The 12,273-nt window shown below is 41.5% G+C and overlaps 1 protein-coding gene and 1 long non-coding RNA gene across 2 annotated transcripts in view; one reads left to right on the forward strand and one right to left on the reverse strand.

Annotated features, from left to right (window-relative positions):
• LOC128256475 (protein enabled) overlaps positions 1-12,273 on the reverse strand; it is a 38,017-nt gene that overhangs the window by 2,354 nt on the left and 23,390 nt on the right. The window contains exons 4-6 of the mRNA XM_052986866.1: positions 4,656-4,840; positions 2,528-2,756; positions 1,520-1,612 (exon numbers count right to left, since the gene is read on the reverse strand). Of these exons, the coding sequence (XP_052842826.1) occupies positions 1,520-1,612; positions 2,528-2,756; positions 4,656-4,840 (507 nt within the window). The remainder of the gene's footprint in view (positions 1-1,519; positions 1,613-2,527; positions 2,757-4,655; positions 4,841-12,273) is intronic.
• Positions 1,509-12,273, forward strand: part of LOC128256485 (uncharacterized) — a 35,193-nt gene continuing 24,428 nt past the window's right edge. The window contains exon 1 of the long non-coding RNA XR_008267784.1: positions 1,509-1,642. This is a non-coding gene — a long non-coding RNA (uncharacterized LOC128256485). The remainder of the gene's footprint in view (positions 1,643-12,273) is intronic.

Here is a 12,273-nt window from a genome sequence, read left to right on the forward strand (position 1 = left end):
TTAATTGACTTGGCCGGCAGCAAGGACAGTTTTCCGTCCTTGGAACATTTTCTATGGGACGATTTCCCCATCTTTTCCAAAAGCCTGCTTGTTATGCGGCTTGGCAGGCTCTTCAGAAGTGCGCGCGTGTGTGTAAATATTTTGCAAAATTTTCCCTGAATTCTTTGCCAGTTTTGAATCCCTCCCAACCAGACTAAAGTCATTTGAATATGCTCATATGCTGTTAAAAAAAACTGAATTTACAAGCATTTCAAAATTAATATAAATGTTTTTGTTTGATTTTTATCTATTAACTTTAGTTATTTTAAAACATGTTAATATTAGATTTTTGTTTAAAATTCATTTGGCTGTATTCAAATAGATTTCAATATCTAAAAATTAAATTTTCAATTTAAGCCATGTTAAACTTAAACACAATCTAATATTTCCCACATTAATTTATTTACTTGTATATAATTGTAATTATAATTATGATTTCATTATATATTAGGAAATATTCAATTTTTAATTCAATAGTTTCGTAGGTATTGTAACTATTCATATTTTTTATCAGTGTACACCAAATACCCTGAGTTAGAGGGCTGCCTTAAAGTATGCTGTGATTTCTTGCCACACGCTTTGCATAAGTTTTGCTTTTGACATACTTCTCCTGACTTCTCTTCATCTTCCTTCCGTTTCCGCTGGCATTTTTCGGCTAACCTAAGTGTGTGGCTGGTAAAGTAAAGCCCCGAAATCAGCTTTTCTTGTTGCCTTTCCATTTGCATTACACACATTATTAATATTCAAGTGTGTGTGAGTAAAGTAAATTAATTTGACATAAATACGTTACGGTTTGAGTGGCAATTTTCTAAAACGAGCTGCAAATATTATTTAAATACGAAAATCAAGTTGCCTTTGTCTCGGCCGGCCGTAATTTTTAGGCCATAAAAATCAACTTTTCTCATTAGCCCAACATTATGCGTTCCGGGCGATAATTATTCCAGCACTCCCACCCACATTTCGGAAATGTCCTTGTCATTTAAATTGCCATTGTGTGACTCATGTTTTTTTTTTTTGTTTTTTTTGTTGGAGGGCGCTTTACAATCAGATTGCTCATATATATTCTCGGGGAGGATTGCCGTATCACTTCAATTAGTTGCCGAATCAATTGCCGAGTGTTTGCTGCCATCATCAGGCAATCTTTTGATTCGAGTCATCCCTTCGAATGGGAAAAATCGAAAATTCCCCAAAAACTTTTCTCGCCCCCTGAAAAGCAATGTGTCAATGTTGACACCCTTGGAAACCGCACAAAAGCCAAACCGCCGGAGCAGAGTCACCCCAGATCCCAGATCTCGAATGTCCCGTCCCCGAATTTTCCTCCTCGGCAGTCTGGAAAACATTTTGCGGTTTGGCAGGCGCCAAACTTTGCAAATAACTCACGAATGGCGGAACGGAAAAGTCGAAGGTTGAGGAGGAAAAAGGCGGAGAAGGTCTGGGGAGAATTTCTAGGGAGGATTGCGGCGGAAACGGAAGTACTTACCTCAGCAGGCTGCCCGCATGAGATCGATAAGTGGGCGGCGGCGAATTTCCACGCACCACGCCATTCTGGCGATCGCGGTCCAACAGCAAAAGTCTGCGGGATAGAAAAGCGGAAAGGATTCGGGTGAGTTGATGTTGTATTTGTGGCACGACAGGAAAAAGGCGGCCAGTAAAGGGTTAAGGGGTGGGCAAGTACGGATGTGGACACTGGCAATAGATACACTGAGAAGGGCTAGGGGGTTCTTTTAGCTTCGATTTACAGAATACGCCAAGTAATAGATAATTAAGAAAAAAATAACTTTCTACAAATGATAAGCTGCCAAAATGTTTTAAAGTTGTTTAGGGCAGACTTCATTGTAAATTATAATTAACCAGGCCATAGGTAATTTAGAATTTGTCTTGGTTTTATATTTAATTTTAAGTAAATAATAATTCATTAATAGATCATTTAGAAACATATAGCATTCTCTACGTGATTAAGAGCAAATATATTTTAAAGTTTATCGGTTGATTTCAATCTGGCTTCTTATGCCATAGACAAGTACATTGAGTATACCATTTTGACAACATGATGATTGCAAAGACACATATAAAAGAAGAACAAAGTCTGAAAATCCCTGGTATACGTATAGTTACAAATTAAAATTAAGCGTTAAAATTTCAACTAAGCATTAATGCTTTAGTTCAGCTATCTTTATTTGAAGTCTAAACTGTTTAAACAAGTGCTTAGGTCTTATTAAAAAAAAATAATCTTCCAGGAATTTGACAGTAGAAACCTTAACCATTTTTCTTGCATTTAATCAATAGGGTTCCCATTTTTTTTGCAGTGCAGCTACAAAACGCTCTTGCCCGTTGCATAATTATGCATAATGCAATTAATTGCGCGAGGACATGCGAGTGGCGGACAAAAGCCGCAGGACCGCTACCAACTGCTGTCCTTGCGTGTAATTTATGCACCAGCAGTTCTGGTACTATACCTAGTACTCCCCTTTGGAAGCCGAGCACTCACCTCAGCCGGTACTCCTGCATGCTGGCCTGGTACGAGGGCGGTGGTGGGCGGTGCTGGAACTCCGGATAGAGTAGTCCGTGGGGTGCTCCTCCTCCGCGGCTGCAGGGCCTCCGACCGCAACGCCCGAGGTCCACGCTGGTGCCCAGCCCGATTCCCAGACAGCTTTGCCCGCCAGGCGCCGTCATCCGCCAGGCAGCTCCACTCACAGTCACCAAAATAACGCCGACTCCTGAAATCGAAGGAAAACGAGGGGAGGCATAATTTCAGAGCTAGACTTTGGGTAATGCCCCCTTTTCCATTTTCCATTTTGCGGCCGCCTTAATTAGCCCACTCCCAAGTGGGCGTGGCCCGCAATTACAGCCACCACTTAAAGCTGGAAAAGCCTAAGCCTAATCATGCCGACCAGACTTTCACTTTTACTCCTGTCCTCTGTCTTCTGTTGGCCATTCAGTCGAGCATGTCATCATGGCAAATTTGCCAGCCTAGGCATACGATTTTATTAGCGAAAATTGTCATGAGCGTTGTGACATCTCCTCACCAAAGGCAAAGACCCCAAAAAGACTTCACAATGATGATGACTATGACGATGACGATGATGATGGGACTCTACCCTCCACCAGCTCCATTATGTGCCTGTATATAGTTGGAGATTTGCTGACTGGCTGCCTTGATTGCCATTAAATTATGTAAAATGCTGCCGCACATATACTGTAGAGTATGGACTGAAAACTTTTCGGTAATTGCCGCCGAAAATGGCGCAATGTCACGCTTCGCGAGCGCTAAACTAAACGCGCTTGGCAATTGATTAGACGTCGTCGTGTAGTAAACACACAAAAAGCCAGTCTGCGGACTTCGAAATGAAGTAAAGCTCTGCACTTGGCCCCGCTTTCTGCGGTTGCGTAATGAATGATTCATGAGTGGCCCCAAAAAGTTGCAAGAATCAAATCGAAACGATAGAGTTTCCCCAAGTGCATTTAATTTGAGCGAGTTCTGCCACCTGTTGAATCTGGCCAAATAGAGCGATGGCCAAAGAAATCGCAGCCGGAACTAAATGCTCTGCCAATATTGACATTTGTTGGCTTGTCTGGCTGCTGCAAATTTGTTTGTTCTTCGAACTGGGTCAGCAGATGTACGAAGTATCGCACAAAGGTAGCTGCTCAGGTACACACAGCTACAAAGGCACTCAAATAGACACTGGGGCATCACCTCCTCTCTTTTATGTTTTTTCGAACTGCCAAAAAAACCCAGCAGCAAATGGCATTTATAATTGTAACAATTGTGAACAAACACAGGCCTTTTTACCGGCCAGGGGGATTTCCATTCCCATTTCAACTCCCTCCCGTCACTTGTGTAAACATCAGCGAACACCGAACATCAAAAGGCGCTCGTAGCCGACTTTAATGCCATTTTCCCTGCTCGATTTTTGCCGGATTACGTAATCGCCTAGTTTACCCTGCACTCAGAGAATCCAAATGGGGCCAGCATTGACATAAAATAGTGAAAAAATCAACCTTGAAAAGGTGGCCCAGCGTTTAGCATTAACTCTTTCTAAAGAGGGCAATAAATGAATGTCAAGCAATGTAACTAGGTAATTTCTAAGAATAAATATGTAGTTTTAGATAAAAATGTCTTGATTTGTTGGAACAACTAATTATTTTGCATAAATATTTTTCAAACATTAATACCAGATTAAAGCCCTAATCGTTAATATTTGTATGAGTTTAACCTTATGTGAAAAAGTACTACTTTTATTATCAGCCTTTACCCGACTTCTTATACCTTTTACTTCTTCTTCAAGCTTTATTCCTACCATAGCGTATTTGTTTTTCTGACTAAAAATAATTTCTTATACCCATTACTTTAAAATGAAATTTAACTCTTCTTAAAAATTAAATAAAAATATAATACCAAAGGCAGCTTCATATATTTTCCGTAAAATAATTTGAAATTTATTAAATTTAAACTTTTATAAAATAATAATAAAAAGGATACCGAAACGCAAATGTGTTTCTTTTAAAAGACAAATAAATCTGCTTTGAAAATCATTTTTTCCTTAAGAACGCTTCACATAATTTCCGTGATAAATTTGTAAGATAACTTTGTGGAATCTCATAAAAGTCTCACTCACCAATCATTAGCAGGGCGGCCGTGAGGTGGGAGTTGGGCGGCCCGGCGAGCCCCGTTGCGCCCAAGGCCGCTCCGCCCAGGGCGCAGGCCACGCCCCCCAGGGCGACGACGGCGATGAGGGCGCGCAGCGGCGGTCCGGCGAACCACTGGCCACAGCAGCCCTTGCCCGATCTCTCCGAGGGGGATCTGGAATTGAGCGGAAAAAGGAAAACAGATTTTCAGTATTCAGCTGGCAGCCGGCAGCTGGAAAATAGCAAGGAAATTTGAATTGGCAGGGGTGGGAGTGGGAGTGGGAGTAGGGGCAATTGTGTGCAGCGCAGGTGGGACGATGAGGAAAACAGATGCTGATGCTGCGCAGCAAATTGGCAAACGGCAACGTCTCGTGCCAGGTCCTTTTCCTCTTTATCCTTGGGTTTCCCTTCACAAAAGCGCAGCGAGTGCGCAATTGTTGTAATTTGATGATTTATGAGGCAAAAGACCAAAAATTTGCGCACTGCCCGCCGACACGAAACAAGCTGAAAGGATCCTTGGGCATCCTTGGGCACCCTTGGTGGCGAGACAGGCAGACAAGCAGACGACGTAGAATATTTTTGCGGGGAAAGGGACAATTTATGCGACGCAGACGACGGCGACAAAGGCAAAAAGGACGTGTGTGCGTAAATTCATTAGGATACGGCCAGCGTATTCTACACCACCGGCCAAAGACGAACCCTTGCCAAACAATTAGAGGAGGAAATATTTATGGGATCCTTGGCGGGAGTAGGGGTTGGAAAAGCGTCTGGCGCTTTTGTTGCTTGTGTCATCGAAGCCGAAGTCGCTCCACAAAAAGATGATAAATTGTTGGAAAATTACGTGCACAAACATACATCCGAAGGCAAGTTCCCGGGCGACCGGAAATTTATGTTTAATAATTTGATGCTGTTCTCGCTGGCAAAAGGATTTCCTCGTGTATTTCGGATTTACACTTTTATAGCTGGCCATTAAAGAAGAACGGGATGGGGGGTTTGCCTGAGAAAAGGGGCAGGGTCCATGGCCCCGGGGCCTTTGACACCCGTTATGCGGCGGCATGAATGTTTCATCAGTTGTCGTGTCATGATAAATTTGATCTTTTCAGCGCATCATCGCCCAGGCCCTCGGAAATGAGCGCGCAGAAATGCCAAAAGGTGAGTTCACTCGGAACAATAACCATGTTGAAGTCTCTAACGCATTCCCAGATCGTTCTTTTTCGAGATTCCCACTCGTTGATCTCCGCACAGTACGGCATTTCAATCACGGCCCCATGCGGTGACAAAAGTTCAACTACATCGATGAATCTTCTCCACACTCATTGAACTGCAGATTGCCCCCCCATCGAGATCGAATGTTGCCAAGCAGCAGATGATTGATTAGCTACAAATTAGAGGCGTACCAAACCGAAGAGCCGAAGCCCATGCCCATTAGCATGTGCATTCCCATCTGGGACCCCATTAAAACTCAGTGCATGTGAGCAAACAATGTGAAATTGCGCACTTGTTATATGGTGGAAATAGTATATGGCATCGTTTAAACACGGCAGAAAATAGTTATGCAGTTCATATCGATTAAAAAGTTTTTTTTTACAATAGCTGGAAGGAGTTTTAACATACAAGAAATTTTTAAAACCTTGTATGCAAGTGTATAATACGTAATTGTAATGAATTAATTTAACTTTGAATTTAAAAATTAGGAGACTGGCAATGTTATAAAAGTAGTTTGTGTTATTTGATCCTTAAAGCTCAAATATGTATAGATAAATAAAAAAAACCAATTAATACACTATTTAACGTACTGCTATAATAATATTTTGGATTTAGAAAAATTTTAAAAACTAAACATTTACAAATAAATTAAGGAAATAATTTTATGCAGAATTAAATGTACATTTTTCCCTAAGTGCACCTTTATCCACACATATGTGTGATGTGTGTCCAATGTGGTTCAGGGTTAGCACTGGCTTTATAAGTCTAGCGAAGGCTTAGAAGCTAAAGCTTTAAGCAGCTGACGGACACTCATTCACTCAGTCAGTCATGCAGTCAGTCTGTCAGCCTGGCAATTATTCAATCAGGCGGCTGCATTTAATTTTCATTTATTAATTGCAATTCGTAATTGCCAACATTGACACAGTTCCAACGGCCGAGTCGAGTGTATTTATTTATTTTCGCGCCCGTTGCTTACTTATCTCTGAACTTTCATTTCTGCAGAGAGTTTCCATTTAAATGGCGTTTCCGTTTCCTCTCCGCTCCGCTCCTCTTCTTGCCTTTCCTTTCCGGCAGCTGTCAGTTTGACATTTGCATGCAAGTGAACAGTTTCCAATTGATTAAGCAATTTTCAGAGCGTCAAAGACAAAGGCGGCTTCATTACGATAAGACTCAGCGGGATTTTTTTTTATCAGGCCTACATCCGCCGACAACTAACAACAACAACAACAACAACAAGGTTGATTCATGTTTTTATGGGAGCTCGTAAAACCAAGACATTAATTCCGCTCGCACCCGCACGCCAATTAGAAGAAGAAGACCTAATCAAAGTTTAATGGAAACTTAATTTTATTTATCAGGCATTTCCCCGAGCAGCAACTTCGTGAGAAATCAAACGAAAGAAGTGGAAAACTAATTAAACGCGAACGGCAGACAATGAAAGCGAAATTCGTGTTGAATTTAATTTACATGAATATTTGATAATTTATTTAATTCATTGGGGCTTTTCTTTACGCTCTCGGTTGGTTTCAGTTTCAGTTTGTTGTTTGCTGTTACAGTTTTCCTTTCTTTTCACCTCGACTTATGTAATTAAATGTGGAAAATGAGGCAATCACCACGGGAGCTACAAATGAAAATAATTAGCTGGAAAAGCATATTAACATTGGCACATTGGCATACACACACACACACACACACACACAGAGGCAAGGCTTTTCAGATTGTGGCCCACTGACAAAGCGAATTTTTGGCTGCAGCTGCCTGCTGGATCCGTTCGGATTAGGCCACAAAACCCATTTTCAACTTTCAATCACAGCGCAGCGTTCCCCTTCTCCTCGATTTTCCTTACCGAATGAGGCCATAATTACAGCGCGCTTTTCAACTTTGCCGCAGTTCTGATTTGTAATAGTAACTTTTTTCAGTTCCCTCATTGTTTTGCGGGCTTTTGTTGTTTTGGCAAAAGGGTTTCGGGGCCTGAACTACGAGCTGTGTTAATTTGGGCAGACATTTGGGGGAATTGCTTGTTCTTCTAACTAAAGTTGGGTGATTCGAGTTCAAAAGATTTGGTCTGCACAGGGAGAAATCTTAGAATAATTGGATATAAATAAAGAGATTATTCATGTTTTTGTTTGCTTTTCAAAAATAATAATAATATTGTAAAAATAATAATGTTATATATAATTTATTCTTAAAAAAACGATTTTACTTATGGGGCGTGATGTTATTTTAATGCCAACAAAATTAAAACAATAAGTAGAAATACAGTTCATCTGTCTTGGAAACTGTTCGGGATATTTTCACCCTCTCTTCAAAATGAAATCGCCGAGGTGTTCTATTAAATTCCGTGACACTTTCAAAGCATACAAATCTCTTTGAAGAAACGACAGAATAAATGCCCAAACATGCTTCTATTTTTACAAAAAGTGTGTGTGGGTTAAAGAGACATAAAATGAAAACCAGTAGCAATAGAGACTGGGGGGCTCAGAACATGACATTCACCCGGCATTAAAATCGCTGTTGTTTGTTTGCCGCCGTATATAAAAATGAAAGCAACCAGCGAGACTCGCAGACGGCAATAAAATATCCAAGCGAAAGAGACAAAGTCACGTTGGGTGTAAAGTGTAGTACTCGTGCTATATAATTGTGTATACGTTTATACAGCGGAGTAACGATTTCACACACAGCCGCAGAAAGTTCTGACCTACTAACTGCAGAAGACGGAGAGCGAGTCTCTAAACTTGGGCAACGTTTTTCCAGTTAACTGCAAACGCTTTGACGCTTGACTGATGCCGGAGCTCCAAAACTGGCCAAGCTTTAACTCCAAGCCAGCCAGCACCTTAAAAAGCCCAGCTGGGTATAGATATAGGTATCTGTATCTGCATCTGCATCTGTATCTTCTAGGGGCGTAACTCGAGCACACGACTTTGATAGCGCCCCGAAATGGAGTATCTGCAAGTTGAGTTGTCGGAGGAGTTATCCGCAGTCGACTGACACGCTCCATCCACTTCCCCGCATCTGATTCTGACATTCGGGCCAAGTGAGCATTTAATGCGAGCGTAAAAGATTATATGGCAAAGTTGGCGCTGGCCATTGGCTGCGAGAATAGCTGCACACGGGGAAAATTCATTCAGATCTTCTAGAATTGTCATAGAAATCGTGGTAAAAACAGAAAACAAGCGAAAATTAATTTACTAGGAACAATTAATAAATTTTTAAAATTTAATATGTTGATAAGAGTAATGGGAGTTTTTTAATAAAATAAAATAATAATAATATAAAATGTTTTATAAGATTCCTTGTCAATCATATTTATCTGGAGTATAACTGGTCTTTCATATAATTGTACCCGGGATAAAATAAAATGGATTAAAGGAAATCTACTCGTATTTTAAATGAAATATGTTTAGTTATTTTAAATGTTCAAATAGTTGGAAGAGATTTTTAAATTATATTTAATACATTATTTTTAGGTATAAAAATAAAAAAGATATCAAAACGAACTTAATTTCTCAACTGGTAGATACAGATAAATGCAATAAAGTTTTTATTGGCAACATTGTTTTTGACAATCAACGGTTTTATAGGTGTCTTCTTAACAAAATCACTTGAACCAAAAGACATTTGGGTGACATTTAAGTTTCAAATTCTGTTGCAGTTTGATGAAAGGCACTTCCAGAGACACCTTAATTTAACAATCGTTGGGATAAGATTTTTGCGGCACTTTCAATTGGATTCAGAGGACTTTTGTTTTGAGTGCAACAGTGCAGACAAAGTTTTTGGCCAACGTTTATTGCCAATTTTTGAATGCATAAAACGCAAGAGTTGCCAGCAATTGACGCCCACGCATGGCTCCTGGTCCGAGTCGCCTTCTCTTGACTTCGCAACCTCCTTCTTGGCCAGAAAATCTGGTGGCACAAAAATATATAGGGCAGCGTGCCAAGTGTGTGGCGGAGATATGGAAAAACATTGGCCACCCACACATACGGAGGGAAATAAATGGGCTGCTGGCAGGGAACAAGTGCCAAACATCGTGACGACAACGACAACTGGAGTTGCGTCTGAGGCATTTCTAATTTGAGATCCGTTTCTAATTTCTGGCTTTCATGTGGCACAAACCAGCCAGGCAAACTCACAAACTCACAAACTGGCAAGCTGGCAGCCTGGCAACCATGGCCATGGAGCAGCCGCATCCGGGTTGGCAATTACTTTTACATGTTGCCGACGCGACATCGCAGTTGCAACAGCAACATTGCTGCAAGAACCGCAGCCAATGTGGCGCGCTCTCTCGAAAATACACACATATAGACCGCTTAAGTGGCTGCGTCATTAGGCTACGAGATCTCTTGTTGCTGTTTCTGTTGGTGTTGTTGTTGTTGGTGTTGCTGTTGCAATGCCAGCATTTCCCGAACTGGGATTGGGTCTGACATGTAACTGTGTCGCTATATACGTACGTACATAAATTAAATTCTTAAATTGCTCGTTAGCTCATCATGAGGTTTGCTCATTCATTCATGCAGTCGTTCATGTTGCTGCTGCTGCGATATTGCTGCTGCTGTCGCTGGCCTATGATGGGCTGCAATAACAATAATCGCGCTGCCAGCAGCAACAACTACTTTGCGCTGGCCACAATGTAGGTCAATCCCCCTTTTCTCTACTCCAAACTTTTTCACTTTTCCACTGCCCAGCGATTTCCCTCGAATTCTATGCGCTTTTAATATCGCGCAGTGGCATCTTCAAGTGATTTAATTAAGCACCCAATGGATTCTCTTTGGCGGTCGTTTTTGTCTAAGCGAACAACGAGGGGACGTGGACAAAATTATGTGCGCCAGTGGGTAGCTATTATATTTATATTTTTATTACCCTCCGAGAGATGCGGGCTCCTCAACTAGCACAATTTCATCACCCATGAGATGTTATCGGGGAGTTGTCATTAATTAGAATACATTAATGCCCCGGCGGAGAGATGACAACACGAGTGCCGAGATAGTCGGCTTTGTTCTTTGCCTCGTGAATCACTGAACGCGTTGTGAGTCAAATTTAACGATACAAAAGTATCTGCCAGATGCTTAAGAAACCTCTGTGGAATATCTGATTTACGTCGCTGGCAGTCTTTAACTGTATTACTTATTGCTTGATTTAACAGGGAGAAAGGGGTTTTCTTTTCACTGCATCAATTGCTTAAAAGACACTGGGGGATTATAAAGCACTGAAATCCCCGGCAATCGATATCTGCATTGCCTATTAAACTGGCATTATAATTTGTCGCTTCAATTAGGCGCTATAATATGGAGATAATTCGCAATCAATGCTGAACCGTTTCGAACTCAGTTTAAAGCGAGAATCGATTCCGGGGTGGGTAATATACATATTTACCCCTGGCAAACAAAAGAATTTCGCAACGATGCCCGGCATAAGGTCAACAACTCATTACGGCAAATGTTTAATACACATTTTTGGGGCGGTGGCCTCCACGAAATCTACATACACCTAATTGCTTTGCCGTTTGAAGTGGAAGTTTTATTAGATTATGACACCTGATGACCTCGGAATTGCGGTTTAATGGTCTGATGTTGTAAAGTGTGAAGAACAAAGTTCGGAGGAGGAGAACATTAAAAGTGGAATGAGGAAAATCGTTTGCATTGCAGTGAGCAAATTGAATTTCGTTTTAAAAACAGATACAGAACAATGCAGAGAAAGCCAATAAGAGCAAATGTCTCGGAGTTATGCAAAAACTTGGCCAGCAAGCGTGAGCAATTTATTGCGGAATCCGCCCGCCAGGAATTCATTTCCCCCCTAACGTTTACGCGAAGGTCAACCGAAATGGCCAATAAAATGAAATTCCAGCGCCAGAGAGCCAGGGCCAATAAAAATGCAACCGATTCCAAATCGTTGACAAATCGAAGCGCCCAAGTGACTTGGGTGTGGGCTTTGCGGATTCTGTCCGGGCATTACGGCGGAAAGTTTTGCAGTTAGGGGATGGATTTTCAGTGCTCGAAAGAAAACTCCCGTTGCGTGCGGGGGAGGCAAAGTAAAACTGTAAAACCGTAACTGGATTTTCCCACCTCATACCCCCACCCGCATTTTGAGAGGTGCTCCCAGTGGCTTTCAATTGAGTTTTTCCTTTGTTTTTACTCGCCATAGCCAATTTGATGCGGCGGATTTCTGGAGTTTGTTTTTACGACGACGAGCCACTCTGCCATGTAAAGGCGGCATTTTCGTTTCGGCTTCCTTTTTGTTTTTTCGGTCGGTCCGGAAATTGCTGCCATCGATAGCTTCTATAGCTATAGCTGTCCACCCACTCGAATCGGATCCTTTGGCCTTTGCAGACGACACTTTGGCAATTTATTTCCATTCCTTGGCTGCGATTTGCATAAGCGCCAGTCAGACTCAGCCTCCAGTTCTACA

The sequence above is a fragment of the Drosophila gunungcola genome (assembly GCF_025200985.1).
Source record: "Drosophila gunungcola strain Sukarami chromosome 2R unlocalized genomic scaffold, Dgunungcola_SK_2 000020F, whole genome shotgun sequence".
Taxonomy (NCBI): Eukaryota; Metazoa; Arthropoda; class Insecta; order Diptera; family Drosophilidae; genus Drosophila; species Drosophila gunungcola.